General features: G+C 43.7%; 1 protein-coding gene across 1 annotated transcript in view; it reads right to left on the reverse strand.

Moving 5' to 3' along the window:
* The window catches only part of USP24 (ubiquitin specific peptidase 24), a 195,879-nt gene that overhangs the window by 88,471 nt on the left and 94,498 nt on the right, over positions 1-12,910 (reverse strand). The window contains exons 33-37 of the mRNA XM_053242957.1: positions 10,868-11,096; positions 10,504-10,663; positions 10,176-10,331; positions 9,889-9,959; positions 8,139-8,299 (exon numbers count right to left, since the gene is read on the reverse strand). Coding sequence (XP_053098932.1) covers positions 8,139-8,299; positions 9,889-9,959; positions 10,176-10,331; positions 10,504-10,663; positions 10,868-11,096 — 777 coding nt within the window. The remainder of the gene's footprint in view (positions 1-8,138; positions 8,300-9,888; positions 9,960-10,175; positions 10,332-10,503; positions 10,664-10,867; positions 11,097-12,910) is intronic.

A 12,910-nucleotide genomic window follows, 5' to 3' on the forward strand; every position in this document is an offset into this window, starting at 1 on the left:
GGTATTCAGATGGAAGTCAGTTACAATCTTTGACCTGAATACCAGATTCAGGTGCATCACGACCCAGTCCGGATATATCTTCGTGTATGGTTCATCTATACGCAGCGCTCTCAGCTCACTCACTCGTTTAGCCGTTGTTATTGCCACCAAAAAGAGAGTCTTTAGAGTGACGAGCTTCAGTGTCGCCTCTGCAAGTGGCTCAAATGGAGGCTCCGTCAAGGCTGAGAGCACCAAAGAGAGACTCCACTTTTCCGCTGGTGGCCGTATCGGTGGATACAAGTTATTTGTTCCCCTCATAAAGTCCTTACATCTCGGGTGGGTGAAGACAGTTCTCTCATCCCATCCATCATGGTGTGCTGATATGGCAGCCATATGTACCTTTATGGAGATGTTCGCCAAGCCACTCTGCTTCAGAGAGGTCAGATAGAGTAGAACCGATTTTAGGCTAGCCTCCCTGGGGTTAAATCCCCTGGAGGCAGCGTGCGCGCAAAACTTGCGCCACTTTGCCCTGTAACTGCATCTGGTGGACGACTTGCGGGTGTTAAGGAGGATCTTTTTTAGAAGCCTATCCTCCAAGCAGTGAGATTCAGTATGGCTAAGCTGGGGTGCATCATGCTGCCGTGGTTCTGCATGAGCAGGTTTGGCCAGTGAGGAAGTTTTCTGAACTGGCCCTGGGACAGTCTGAGTAGTTGCATGAACCATGGTTGCCTTGGCCACCATGGCGCTACTACAATTGCTTGTGTCCTGTCGTGAAGGAGTTTGGCCACCACCCGGGGTAGCAGAGGTGTTGGTGGATAGGCACAGAACAGTTCCCGGCATCACTGATATTGAAAGGCATCACCTTTGCACCCTGGTCCTATTCCCATCCTGGAGCAGTATAGCTTGCACTTTGTGTTTTCGCAGGTCGTGAAGAGATCCACCTTCGGAACTCCCCACAACAGAAATAGCTGCTGTACCATAGCTGGATGCAGTTCCCATTCGTCTTGTTCCAGCACTAGTTCTTTACTCAGTGAGTCCGCTAAACAGTTCATTGTGCCCTTGATGTGTATAGTGATGGGATAGATCTTGCCCGGGGATGCACCAATTCCACAACTGAAGACTGAGATTGCACAAAGACCTGGACACCGTCCCGCCCTGCTTGTTCACATAAGCGATGGCTGTCATATTGTCCATTTACAGCTGGACGGTCCAGCTGGCAACCTGTTCCTGAAAGGTGATTAAGGCCTTAAATGCTGCCAAGAGTTCCAGGAAATTAATGTGTAGTAGTCTCTCCTTTGGGGCCCACAGACCCTGCACCTTGTGGTGTGTCAAGTGGGCTCCCCAGCCCTGATCGAGGCATCGGAAGTCACTGCAGCAGTTGGTTGAGGAGTCAAGAAGGGTATTCCGTTGAGCAAGTTCGCCTCTCTTGTACACCAATTCAGGGAGGACAAGACTGTTTCTGGAAGTGTAACTTGCTTGGACTGTGGTTCGATTCTTGGGTGGAAGGCCCTCAGGAACCACATCTGCAACTTGTGCATTCTTAGTTTCACATAGTGGACTGTTGTGGTGCAGGAACACCTGGACCTTGCGCACTCTCTGTACAGGCGTCTTTTGAAATCTGTGTATGAGCAACCGCATGTGCTGGAAGCGGTCTTCTGGCAGATAAACCTTCTGTTCCCTTATATCCAACTGCGCGCCGATATATCGAAGGCACCTTGCTGGTTCTAGGAATGACTTTCTCAACTGATTTGGATGCCCAAGCTTTCCAATAGGGTCGTTACTACATCTGCGTGTTCTAGCAGCTGTTCTCATGTCTTGGCTGTCAGAAACCAATCGTCCAAATAAAGATACACCAACAGACCCCATGTCCTGAGGTGGGCTACAATCACTGCCATGCACTTTGTGAATACCCTTGGAGAGGTGACGAGGCCAAAGGGCAACACATTGTACTGATAGATTTCCGACCCCATCGTGAAGTGGAGATACTTACGATGGTTTTCCTGAATGCCGACATGGAAGTATGCTTCTTTCAGATCGTGCGATGCAATCCAATTCTCCTCGTGGAGGAGCAGAAGGATGGCTTGCAGCGTTGTCATTCTGAACTTTTGCACTTTGATGTACTGGTTCAAACCACATAGATCCATTATTGGCCTTATCCCCCCATCGCACTTGGGGATTTGAAAATATCAAGAATAAAATCCTGTCTGGCTCAGGGCCCACTGCACTGGTGATATGGCCTCTTTTGGCAAGAGCTTCTGCACCTCTTCCCGTAGTACCGGTGACTCAGGAGTGTATCTCACGCCCAGAAATGGCGGGTGCTCCTTGAACTCCATTGCATAGCCCGTTGTGACTATGTGTAGGACCCATTGGTCTGACGTTATATGGTGCTATGCTTGGGCATGGCCTGCCAGTTTGATGGATATTCTGGCTGAGTTCAAGGAGATGGTGTTCCTTGTGTTGGTCTTCTTTGGTGTCTTGAGGTTGCAGTCGCACCAAAGAGGCACACTTTTGGTTGCAGTCAGGCCCCAGCCCAGATCAAAGCTGCTGTTTGTTTTGCGGTGCACCCTTAGTACGGTTGGACTGCACCATCTTGTTCCTAAGGTAGCAGGGTCTTTTATTATTGTTATTGTAGCGCTGGTAGGGGCATTTGAAGTTTCTTTTATCAGGCTGGCGATAAGAAGTTTGCCTTCTCTGATACTGGTTGTATGGTTGGTACTTGGAGTTAGAGTACAGTGGATTTGTAAAGGAGCATGCCATGATCTTTGATTTCTTCCACTGATCCATGTCTTCATCAGTCTTGTCTGAGAAGAGACCCTCACCATCAAATGGTAAAGTCTCGATGCGATCTTTCATGTCTTGTTGCAGCCCGGTCACCCTCAACCAGGCTTGCCTCCTTAGGACAACGGACATGGTCAATGTCCGTGACTCTGACTCAGCCAAATGTTTGGCATTTGCCAATTGTTGGCGGGTTGTCGCAGTTGTCTTTGCGAATACTAACTCAAATTTCTTTACAAATTCACGTGGTTCCAATGTAGCTCGTTGATCAAACAGAGCCTCCCAGAGAGAATACATAAACTTTGCCTGGCATGCGATGTAATTTGCTATTTTAATAGACAAGCAGGCCATTGAATAAGTGCATCTGCCTAACACGCCTAGCTTACGACCCTCCTTGTCCGCCGGTGTCTTATGTCTTTTGCCACTCTTTGATGAGGTTGCGCAATCCACAACCAAGGAGTTTGGAGCTAGGTGCCATATAAGGCACTTGTTTTCTTCTTCCTGAATAAAATATAACGCCTCTAGTCGCTTGGAAGTGGGTGCCGAGGTCTGTAACACTTCCCACACCAATTTTGCCGCCCTGGTAATATGAGGAAGCATGGGTATAAATACGGGCTGTAACCTGGTAGCCATTCTCATCATATTATATACCAGATCTTCCAAATCAGTAAACTTTTGCTTGAGGTGTAAACCTAACACCTGTGCCATCTCTCCCAACCCTTCATCTCTTCATTTGGAGAAGTGGATGGGACAGTCACTACATTTGAATCTGGGTTTGCTAGACTAGATTCTTCTGGTTCTCCTGAGTCAGGGTCCAAAGAATCGGAGGTGTAGGCATCCTCGTCATCCTTGTCATCAACATCTGAAGGAACAGGTGAGTTCCCCACCACTGTGGAGGCTACCTGAATCGGTTCCTGAGGAAGGGCTGTCTGTGTGGCCATCTGGTGAAGAATTGGCCACGGTTGGCATGAAGATAGTCTGGAGTGAAACAGTTCGCTGTTGTGTTAAAGGCGCAGAGGTCTGAACAGCTGATTCTGCACGCAGAACTGGAGCAAAGGACGTCTGCACCACTGATTCCTTTGACGTAACACTTCCTGATTCCTTTCCCTTAGCTACTGGAAGAATAGAGAATATTCCTCCCCGGTCACCACGTAGGAGTCACCCCCAACTTCCATGAGGCAGGAAACCACTGACTGGTGTGCCTCTCATCGAGAGAGATGGAGTCTTGGGTACCGCATTTGGTAGAATGTCAGAGTCCTGAAATGCAGCAAAGGTTCCTGTGGAAGGTGTGCTCTCCTCTGAATGCAGTAAGTGGGCCAGTCGGGTGGTAGAGAGTGCACGTATGCCCTAGGGAGTTACAGGGCATTCTTCAATGTCCTCCTGTACTGGAATCTCGTCTTCTACACAGTCCAGATTGTCCTCGAACTCAACGTCAGCGTTGAGTTCCATGTCCAGTATGACTGCAATTGTTGGATTCATTGCCTCATCTAATGGCCTCACAGTGGTCGATGCCGAGGCCGTGGGTGTCCCAGACGTCAAAGACGATCACGATGCAAGATGTCTTCGCTGCTGATGTCGAACTCATGGCCTTCCTTCCTTTTCCTTCGGCGTTGAACGCTCTAGATTTCGAGCAGTATCTGGCTGGGAGCTCGGTGTCTACGGTGATTGGCGCAGCGTGGGTGCTGGGGATAACGAGGCCACTCGGTGATGGGGTGTCTCCAGAGACTGGAGGCCCAAAAGCGAAGGGGTGTGAGCCCCACCTTGGGAATGGTGTCCCTTATGCTTATGCCTCTTCGGCGGGGGCTCCGTCGTCACTAGACTGGATTTCTTCTTTCTTCTTGGACTGGATCATGGGACCATTGGTCTTTTAAACGGAGCCGAGCCAATTGACGCCGAGGCAGTCGATACCGAAGTGGCCGATGCCAAGGCAGTCGATGCTGAAGCGGCTGATGTTGAGGCTCCAGAAGCTGACAACTTCCTTTCCTCTGCTGGGATCGTAGAAGGCAATCCAGGTGCTGGTTTCGGCATTAACAACACTGCGGAGGCCTTTTGGGGTAAAAGAGCCTCCTCCAACAAGTAAACCCTAAGGCGTGCCTTGTGGTTTTTCAACGTCTGTTTGTTGAAAGTAACGCAGACGGAACATTGTTTGGTATCATGCGCCTCTCCCAAACAAAATAAACATTGGGCGTGGCCATCGGTCGAGGGGATTTCCCCACGGCAGCTGCTACACCTTTTAGAAGTAGTCTTCTCCTTACCTGATGTTCGCTTTCCAGTCATCTTATTGCCAACACAACTGAGAGCAGAATGGTCATACATTCCGAGGTCAGAGATTGCGCCAAATCAAAGGAGTAGAGAAAGAGTCGCCAAAGTCCAGTTCCAATTGTCATCAGGAGAGAGTCAGAAATAGCACCAAATCCAAAGGGATATCCAAAGAATTGTTACAGTCTGTTCACAAGTAGTCAGAGGGTTTTTAGTAGAGAAACAAACGTAAATCCAATATTCCAAGGAGCCAACTATTCCGAGGTCTGATCACTATGGTGGTCAGAAAGAAACTGAATGAAGGGATGCCCAATCGCCACTAGAGGGTACTGCAGTCACGTGCAATTGGCAGTTGCAGGTGTTGCAGGGAGCTAACGAATTCTGCCCGAAACTGATCTGTGCAGGCGCAGAACCCACTACTTATGAATGTTGGAAACACTACCTAGATCCTCACTACTATCACCTCCTCCTCCAAGGCAATCCATTGCCTGACTTAGTGTGCACCCTCCCATGCTGCTGGACTGGTTATGAAAAGAGGGATGGAGAGGAAGAGGATATGCTGAAAGTGCAGTAGAGTACTGGAGATGCTCTACACAGTCCTCTACTGCCCTTTCACAATTTATTTTTCTACCCCACCCCACTTCTATTAACTAGACCAGTAGCACAGGAGGGAGGCATGGGAGGCTGCATACCAAGTCAAATGGTGGTAGGTACTACTGCTGCAAAGAAGCAAAAGGTGGAGGATGACTACACCACTGCTCAGCAAAAAGCTGCTTGGATGATGGAGGGACATAGGAACATAGGAAGCTGCCATATACCAAGTCAGATCATTGGTCTATCTAGCTCAGTATTGTCTTCACATACTGGCAGTGGCTTCTCCAAGGTTGTAGGCAGGAATCTCTCTCAGTCCTATCTTGGAGAAGCCAGAGAGGAAACTTGGAAGCTAGATGCTCTTTCTAGAGCGGCCCCATCCCCTGATGGAGTATGTTACAGTGCTCACACTTCTGGTCTCCCATTCATATGCAACCAGGGTGGACTCTGCTTAGCTAAGGGGACAAGTCATGCTTGCTACCACAAGACCAGCTCTCCTCTCCTCAAAAAAGGGATAGCAGAGGAGACAGATGAGAAGCAGGTGCACTCCAGTAACAAGCTGCTCGATGGAAGGATCACCCCTGTGAATAAACTGTAGACTAAAGATCTTTCTGTTTTTACCTTAAGCTCACAATAATAAATTGCTTATAAGGATGATCACATCAAGCCAAGGATAACACATTGAAATGTTAGCAGTTTAAAATCCCTTTCTGTAAAAGCAGATGTAGGATTTGATTTTTATATTTTGTGTTGAGCTTCTCAACTAAATATTGCTAAATGAAGACATTCAGCTCAATGAACCTGTGTTATTATTGTTGAAATTTTAATGGCATTAGAAAGAGGACTGGAATTTAGAGACTGGCATACTATGCATGATAACTTTAAATGATATGGATCAGTGTTCCCTCTAACAGGGATCCCCAGATGTTGTTGATTACAATTCCCATAATCCCCAGGCAAAGGCTATCCCCTGCTAACTGGGCAAAGAGGCACCTTTTATCGTGGTGATTCTCTCTATTGAGCAGGGGGAGCATAACTGGCCCTATCCACCCCCAGCACAGTACCTCCAGTGACTGTTGCTGGTGTCTATCTTGTGTTTTTTAGAATGTGAGCCCTTTGGGGACAGGGAGCCATCTTATTTATTTATTATTTCTCTGTGTAAACCGCCCTGAGCCATTTTTGGAAGGGCGGTATAAAAATTGAATTAATAATAATAATAATAATAATAATACAGCTGGGGATTGCTGGGAGTTGTAGTCAACAACATCTGGGAATCCTTTTTAGGAGGGAACACTAATACGGATTATAGAATTATTATCTTGGCCTAACCAGCATTTCCTATTATCAATTTCACAAGTATAATGGTAACATAAAATGCCAGAAGAGAAAAATCATTAGGTGTTGGCAGACTAGGCTACCTCCAAATGTGCACTCAGTCTTTGTATCTTGCCTAAAGTGCCAGGGTACATTCGAGTTCATATTCACTATAAGCTTCAGCAATCTCATGGATATCCTTATTCCTCCAGCTCCTCTGGCCAGGCTGAGAATTTGTGTCTGTTCACTGCAAAAGCAGAAGGAGTATGGTTCTATGAAGAAAGTGGGAGGTGCCTCCTCACCTAGTCTTCAGCCAAGTCATTTTTTTCCAAAAGAGTTTGCCTCTTACTAGACAGAGAAGAGGGCACCCTAGTCCCTGAACCATCAGAGTGCAACATCCTAATTCCCAAGGACAACTTTGCATCTGCATGGAAAGAGGGAGTTGAGAGGAAATTAGAAGCTAGGGGTTAAGTATCCCAACATTGGTCTCCTTAGGGATCTTAAAAGCCAAGGAGATAATTAGGCAGCGGATTTGGGACATAGTGACTCAGGGAGACTTTCCTAGGTAATACAACTCACCCTCCTAGACCAGCTAAATATTTATATGAGCTTGTTCTTGCCAAATCGAGAAGGGCATTTGCCTTGGGACGCTTGAATGCACTGCCCTCATCTCTCCTAAGAGGGTCGTTATCTCAGTATTCCTTTTGCCCAATGGTTATGTCCGTGTCAGTCAGGAACGGTTGAGACAATTGATCATAAGTTGCTTCACTATTTATTTTATAGAGATATTCGGCTAGCACTTTTGTCACCTATTTTGTCTAGATTCCCAGGAAGGACATTGGCCTTTTATGTGTATCTCCTTTTGTCTGACAGTGTTATTAATGTTTCCACCAAGGTGGTAAAATTTTGCTACATTGCAAGCTGTGTAAGGAAGCAATTGGTAAAACCATGAGTGTCAATTGTACGATATATTGTTATACTGTAAATGGTGTTTTGTAAGAAAGTACTGGCAGAATCATGATTGCTGGAGGTTACTACTTATCTATTGTATTTTGTCTGGTCAATGACTGAAATAAAGTTTCCTTTCCATTCCATTCCCCCTCCCCAATTCTGACTCACATTTTTCTGCTTTACAGAATTAATTACCTTGCCTTAAACAAGCATTTGTGTCAAATGCTCATTTTTAAATTCTCTATTGAACAAACATGCCTTCAACTTGCCTCTGGTTGACTCCTCTCATGATGCTAGTAGGAGACCAAAGGGGCAGCTGAGCAGTAAGGATGACACTCAAAAGAAATTGGTTTGGTTTCTGAACATCTGGGTGTGCTGACGTATCTGTCTGACTGAGGGTATATAATTGATCACAGGCAACACGACGAATCTGAAATACAGCAAAATGATACATTCTATCATAAAACTTTCTAAAAGCACTGCCTTAGAAAAATGTATCACACACCCCAAATTAGCATATTACTAAGCTAACTTGATAGAGCCTGACATTTATGCAGAAGTGACTATAATGGTTTGTTCTCTGCAGACCACCTACTATAATAGACACATTTAAAAGACTGCCAATATCAACAGGAAAGTTAACCAGTACTGTGGCTAATCAAATGTTAAAGAGGGACACTTTTAACCTTCTTCTATAACTCCATATTGCTTGCCATCCTGAACAAAAATGAAGCCTGTTGCCCTGTGGTGTTTCATACCTACATCTCTTTCCCTGTTTTTGTTTTGTTTTTTGTAAGTTGCAATGCATACTCTGATGGTGGCAGGGTCATTTTTACTTCAATTGCACTGAATGAGATACTGAAAGTATTATACATATATGGGGCATGAGGTCCTAATCCTACTGCCCCCAATGTTGTTAAGATTATTCATTCTTTATTTCTACAGATTGTTCTTTTCATTTGTTGCAAAAAAAGAGAGCATATAGGGTAAAATACATCATGTTATCATTTTTAAAAATGCAATGTTTGTATGCCTACAAAAATATCACTATAAAGGATCTTGGGGGGGGGTTTGCCAATGAACATCCTAATAAAATTTTTAAAAATCACTTTACAGACTTGAATTGTGGTAAATGTTAGTAGAACTCCCCATGTGTGATCAAAACTTGGTTTTTAGTTATCTAGGAAGTCCATACTGGACAATACTTACCAGTTAACCATATGGTGTTATAATAACTCCTTATTTATTTGCAAGCTGGTGATTTGCAAAGTCTCTGCAGCTCAGTACTAACATTATAAATTTCTGTGAAACTGTGAATTTTAAGATGTGTGGGGTCACACATTTTAAAAACTAGTGGGATCAGACAGACCCTAGTACAGTTCCTGTAACTGCTGATGTGGTTAACTGTCCGGGGTAGTCAACCCCAATGTCTTTGTTGTTATTCTGTTCCTGTGCTGTCAAAAAGAAATACTTAAAAGGTTTATTTCTTTTCTTTACAGCAAGTGTCATGCTCAATGAAATCAACTTATTTATCTGTTCTATGACTTCCTTGGGAGTACATTCAGTCCCCATATCAAATTAATAACCTAAACATTTTGTTTGCAGGCGAGTTAAGTAATATATGGGAAGTACTATTAATTTATTTTACTCTTTTGAGCTTCTGCTGAATCAATAGTTCATCAGTGCTCTTTTGAGAACGGGGGAGAGAAGACAAGAAAGATAATGGAACATATGGCAAACCATCATCTCAGCTTAAGAATGACATACCCTAAAATGGCAACAAAAACTTGCAGCTAATTTAATTCTTAGAATCAGTGCAAGTTCTTTTTTACAAAGAACATTTGTTTAATGTAATCAATGGCATGAACAGAAACCTACGTCACTAATATTTGTAGCAAACAGCTATACAATTTCCCCTTGTATAAGTAGCTATCCATATTAAGGATACAAGGTATAACTGAAACATACTATACCTCACTGAGAACTCTCTACAAAATAACTCTTCTGAATGTTACTCACCTCAGCACTTGGTGAACCAAGGAGAATGTCTATGATAAAGTCAGCAACACAAGGGAGGTTGTAGAAAGATCCTAAAATAAAAGACAATTGTCTATATATAAACACTGGTCACAATACTGTACAGAGATAAAATAAGAGGTGAGCTGGCTGGTGAGAAGGCAGGATTTATAGTAGAGTGTGTTTATAAATTTATAGTACAGAGTTTACAGTACAGTAGTTCATCTGGTGTACTAGCATTAGGAAACAACATGGGACAGAATACAGCTCTGCATCGACCCTATACTTACCTAGCTGCTGGCTGCGGAGCTGTAGGCATGTAACTAAGAGAGACAAAGCTTCTCCAGCAATCAGTGCATCTTTGGTGGACACAGAATGCTGCCTTACACAGATCCCAGCATGCAGAGTTGTAGGCTCTCCTTCACTTCCTGAACTGCAGTTGCTTCCTACAATAGGTTAACAGGACAGATGACAAAGATTTTCTTGAACTTTTAAAAGGCATAAATCTAGACCTCTTAAGTTTGCACTGAAGAGGTGCAGGCACAATGTAACTTCCCGACTGGAATAATGTTGAAATCAGTGAACAAACTTCTTGATTGAGATAAGCTAGTGAAGTACCTGAGCTGCTAAGCCGATTGCGAATCCCAGCAGGAAAGAGCATGTTATTCTCTTTTATTGGCTGGCTGCTCCCCACCAGGTCAAGCCGTCCTGCAGCAGCAGCCCATGAAAGCCGCATGAAGCAAGCAACTGTTGAAGTGAAGTCATTTGCTTCCATTGTCTGAAAGAGAAGGAATTTTTTTCTAGTTTGAAAATGTAAGACAAAGGAGGCACTTGAAGATTCCCCGAACCCCAAGACATTTAGAAACTGGAAACCACGTGGAATGAGTTAGGCTTTTATGGCATAGTGGCAAAAAGGCTATTAGAATTATATGAAAGAAATGACCATTTAGCAGGCTGTTGCTATCATATTGACACTATTTACCTGTATTGCAACCCGTGCGGCAGGAATTATCTCCTCGACTCTGATGGAGGACCTGTCTGAAACAGATAGCTGCCGATAGGAAGACTTCTCTGGAGTTCCACAAATTGAAATCTGCCTGGTAGTTTGTCGACTTACATTACGGAATGGACGTGAAGAGAGTGTTTCCACCCCATATTTAACAAGATCTTCATCAAGTAAGGTTGGCATTGTTTGTCCAACAAGCAAAAACCTAAAGATAAAAGCATCAAGCACCATTTTGAACAGTGAAGATCACCACTGTAGACACACAGGAAGATCAACATCTCAAGTAGAGTAGGCTGTACAGTTTTATTCAGATCCTCTGTTATTCTTGCACCATGGAAATAATCCCTGATAAAGACAGGGAAGTAAAATCTGTATTTTATATATCAAATACTGGCATCAACTCACTATACAAATATAATTGTATTTTAAAAAGAAGAAGCGAGATTTTGCTTTTATGACTAAAGTAAACTATGTATGGGTCTGTGAAAATAGACAAAGATGGGATGTCTCTGAAAACAAATTATCTCAATTTGTTGACTGCTAGAAAAGTAATTTGTTTAGCAAATCAACTGTGTTTTATGGTTTCTTACTCGTTACATGATTCCATGATATTTGTAAACCCTATTATTATTATTATTTCTTGTTTGCACAGTCAGACAGGTGTTATTGACTGGTTTGTTTTATCCAGACATCGAGTCCTTCCCAAGGACCTGGGATGGCTGAATTTTATTGTCAGTTGTTATAGATATCGTCGCAGAATATAGGCTGTTCCCAGTAAAGTTGCTTTTTGTAATTGGCTGATGGTGATTTCTGTGACCCCTAGGGTGTTGAGGTGCTCTTCAAGGTCTTTTGGAACTGCACCCAGGGCGCCAATTACCACTGGGATTATTTTGGTCTTTTTCTGCCACAGCCTTTCAATTTCAATTTGTAGACCTTTGTATTTGGTGATTTTTTCTATTTCTTTTTCTTCTATTCTGCTATCCCCTGGTATTGCTATGTCGATTATTTTAACTTGTTTTTCTTTCTTCTCGACTACAGTTATATCTGGTGTATTGTGTGGCAGATGTTTGTCTGTTTGTAGTCGGAAGTCCCATAATATTTTTACATCTTCATTTTCTTCAACTTTTTCAATTTTATGGTCCCACCCATTTTTGGCTACAGGTAGCTCCAGTGTATCATCCCTGCTACCTTGTCATGTCTTTGTTTGTAGTCAGTCTGTGCGATCTTTTTACAACAGCTGATTAGGTTGTAAATCTGCTTCATCTGCTTCTTTACAAAGGCAGCACTTGCTGTTTGTTGTGGATTTTTCGACTTTGGCTCTTATTGCATTTGTTCTGAGTGCCTGTTCTTGTGCTGCCAGTATTAAACCCTCTGTTTCTTTCTTCAAGTAACCATTCTTAAGCCATTGCCAGGTCTTGGTGATGTCTGATTTTCCACTTATATTGTGCAAATATTGACCATGCAGGGGCTTATTTTTCCATTTTTCTGCTTGGTTCTTGACTTGTTCTTTCTTGTAGGCCTGCTTTGTTTCATTGGTGTTGAATAGTTTTGCGTTATTGACCATTTGAAGTGCATCTTCTTCACTGTCCTTGATGTATTCTTCAAGGCCTCTTTTCTCCTCGTCTACTGTTTGATGGACTTGCAGCATTCCTCTTCCACCTGAGCTGCGAGGGAGGTATAGCCTATCTACATGATTGATGGTCATGATTTTCCTGGTCTTACGATCTAGAGTCTCTAGCTCTGCCTGAGTCCAGTCTATTATTCCTGCAGTGTATCTGATAACAGGTATAGCCCAGGTGTTTATGGCTTGTATGGTGTTCCCCCCATTGAGTTTGGACTTGAGGATTTTTCTAATTCTCCTGATGTATTCACTTCCAACTTTTCTTTTAACTTCAGTGTGTGTGATGTTATCAGCCTGGAGAATGCCCAAGTATTTGTAATGTTCTTTCTCTTCCAGGTTCTTGATCTTGCTTCCATTGGGCAGTTCTATTCCTTCTGTTTTTGTTATTTTCCCTCTGT

Source organism: Hemicordylus capensis, chromosome 4, assembly GCF_027244095.1.
Source record: "Hemicordylus capensis ecotype Gifberg chromosome 4, rHemCap1.1.pri, whole genome shotgun sequence".
In the NCBI taxonomy this organism is placed as follows: Eukaryota; Metazoa; Chordata; class Lepidosauria; order Squamata; family Cordylidae; genus Hemicordylus; species Hemicordylus capensis.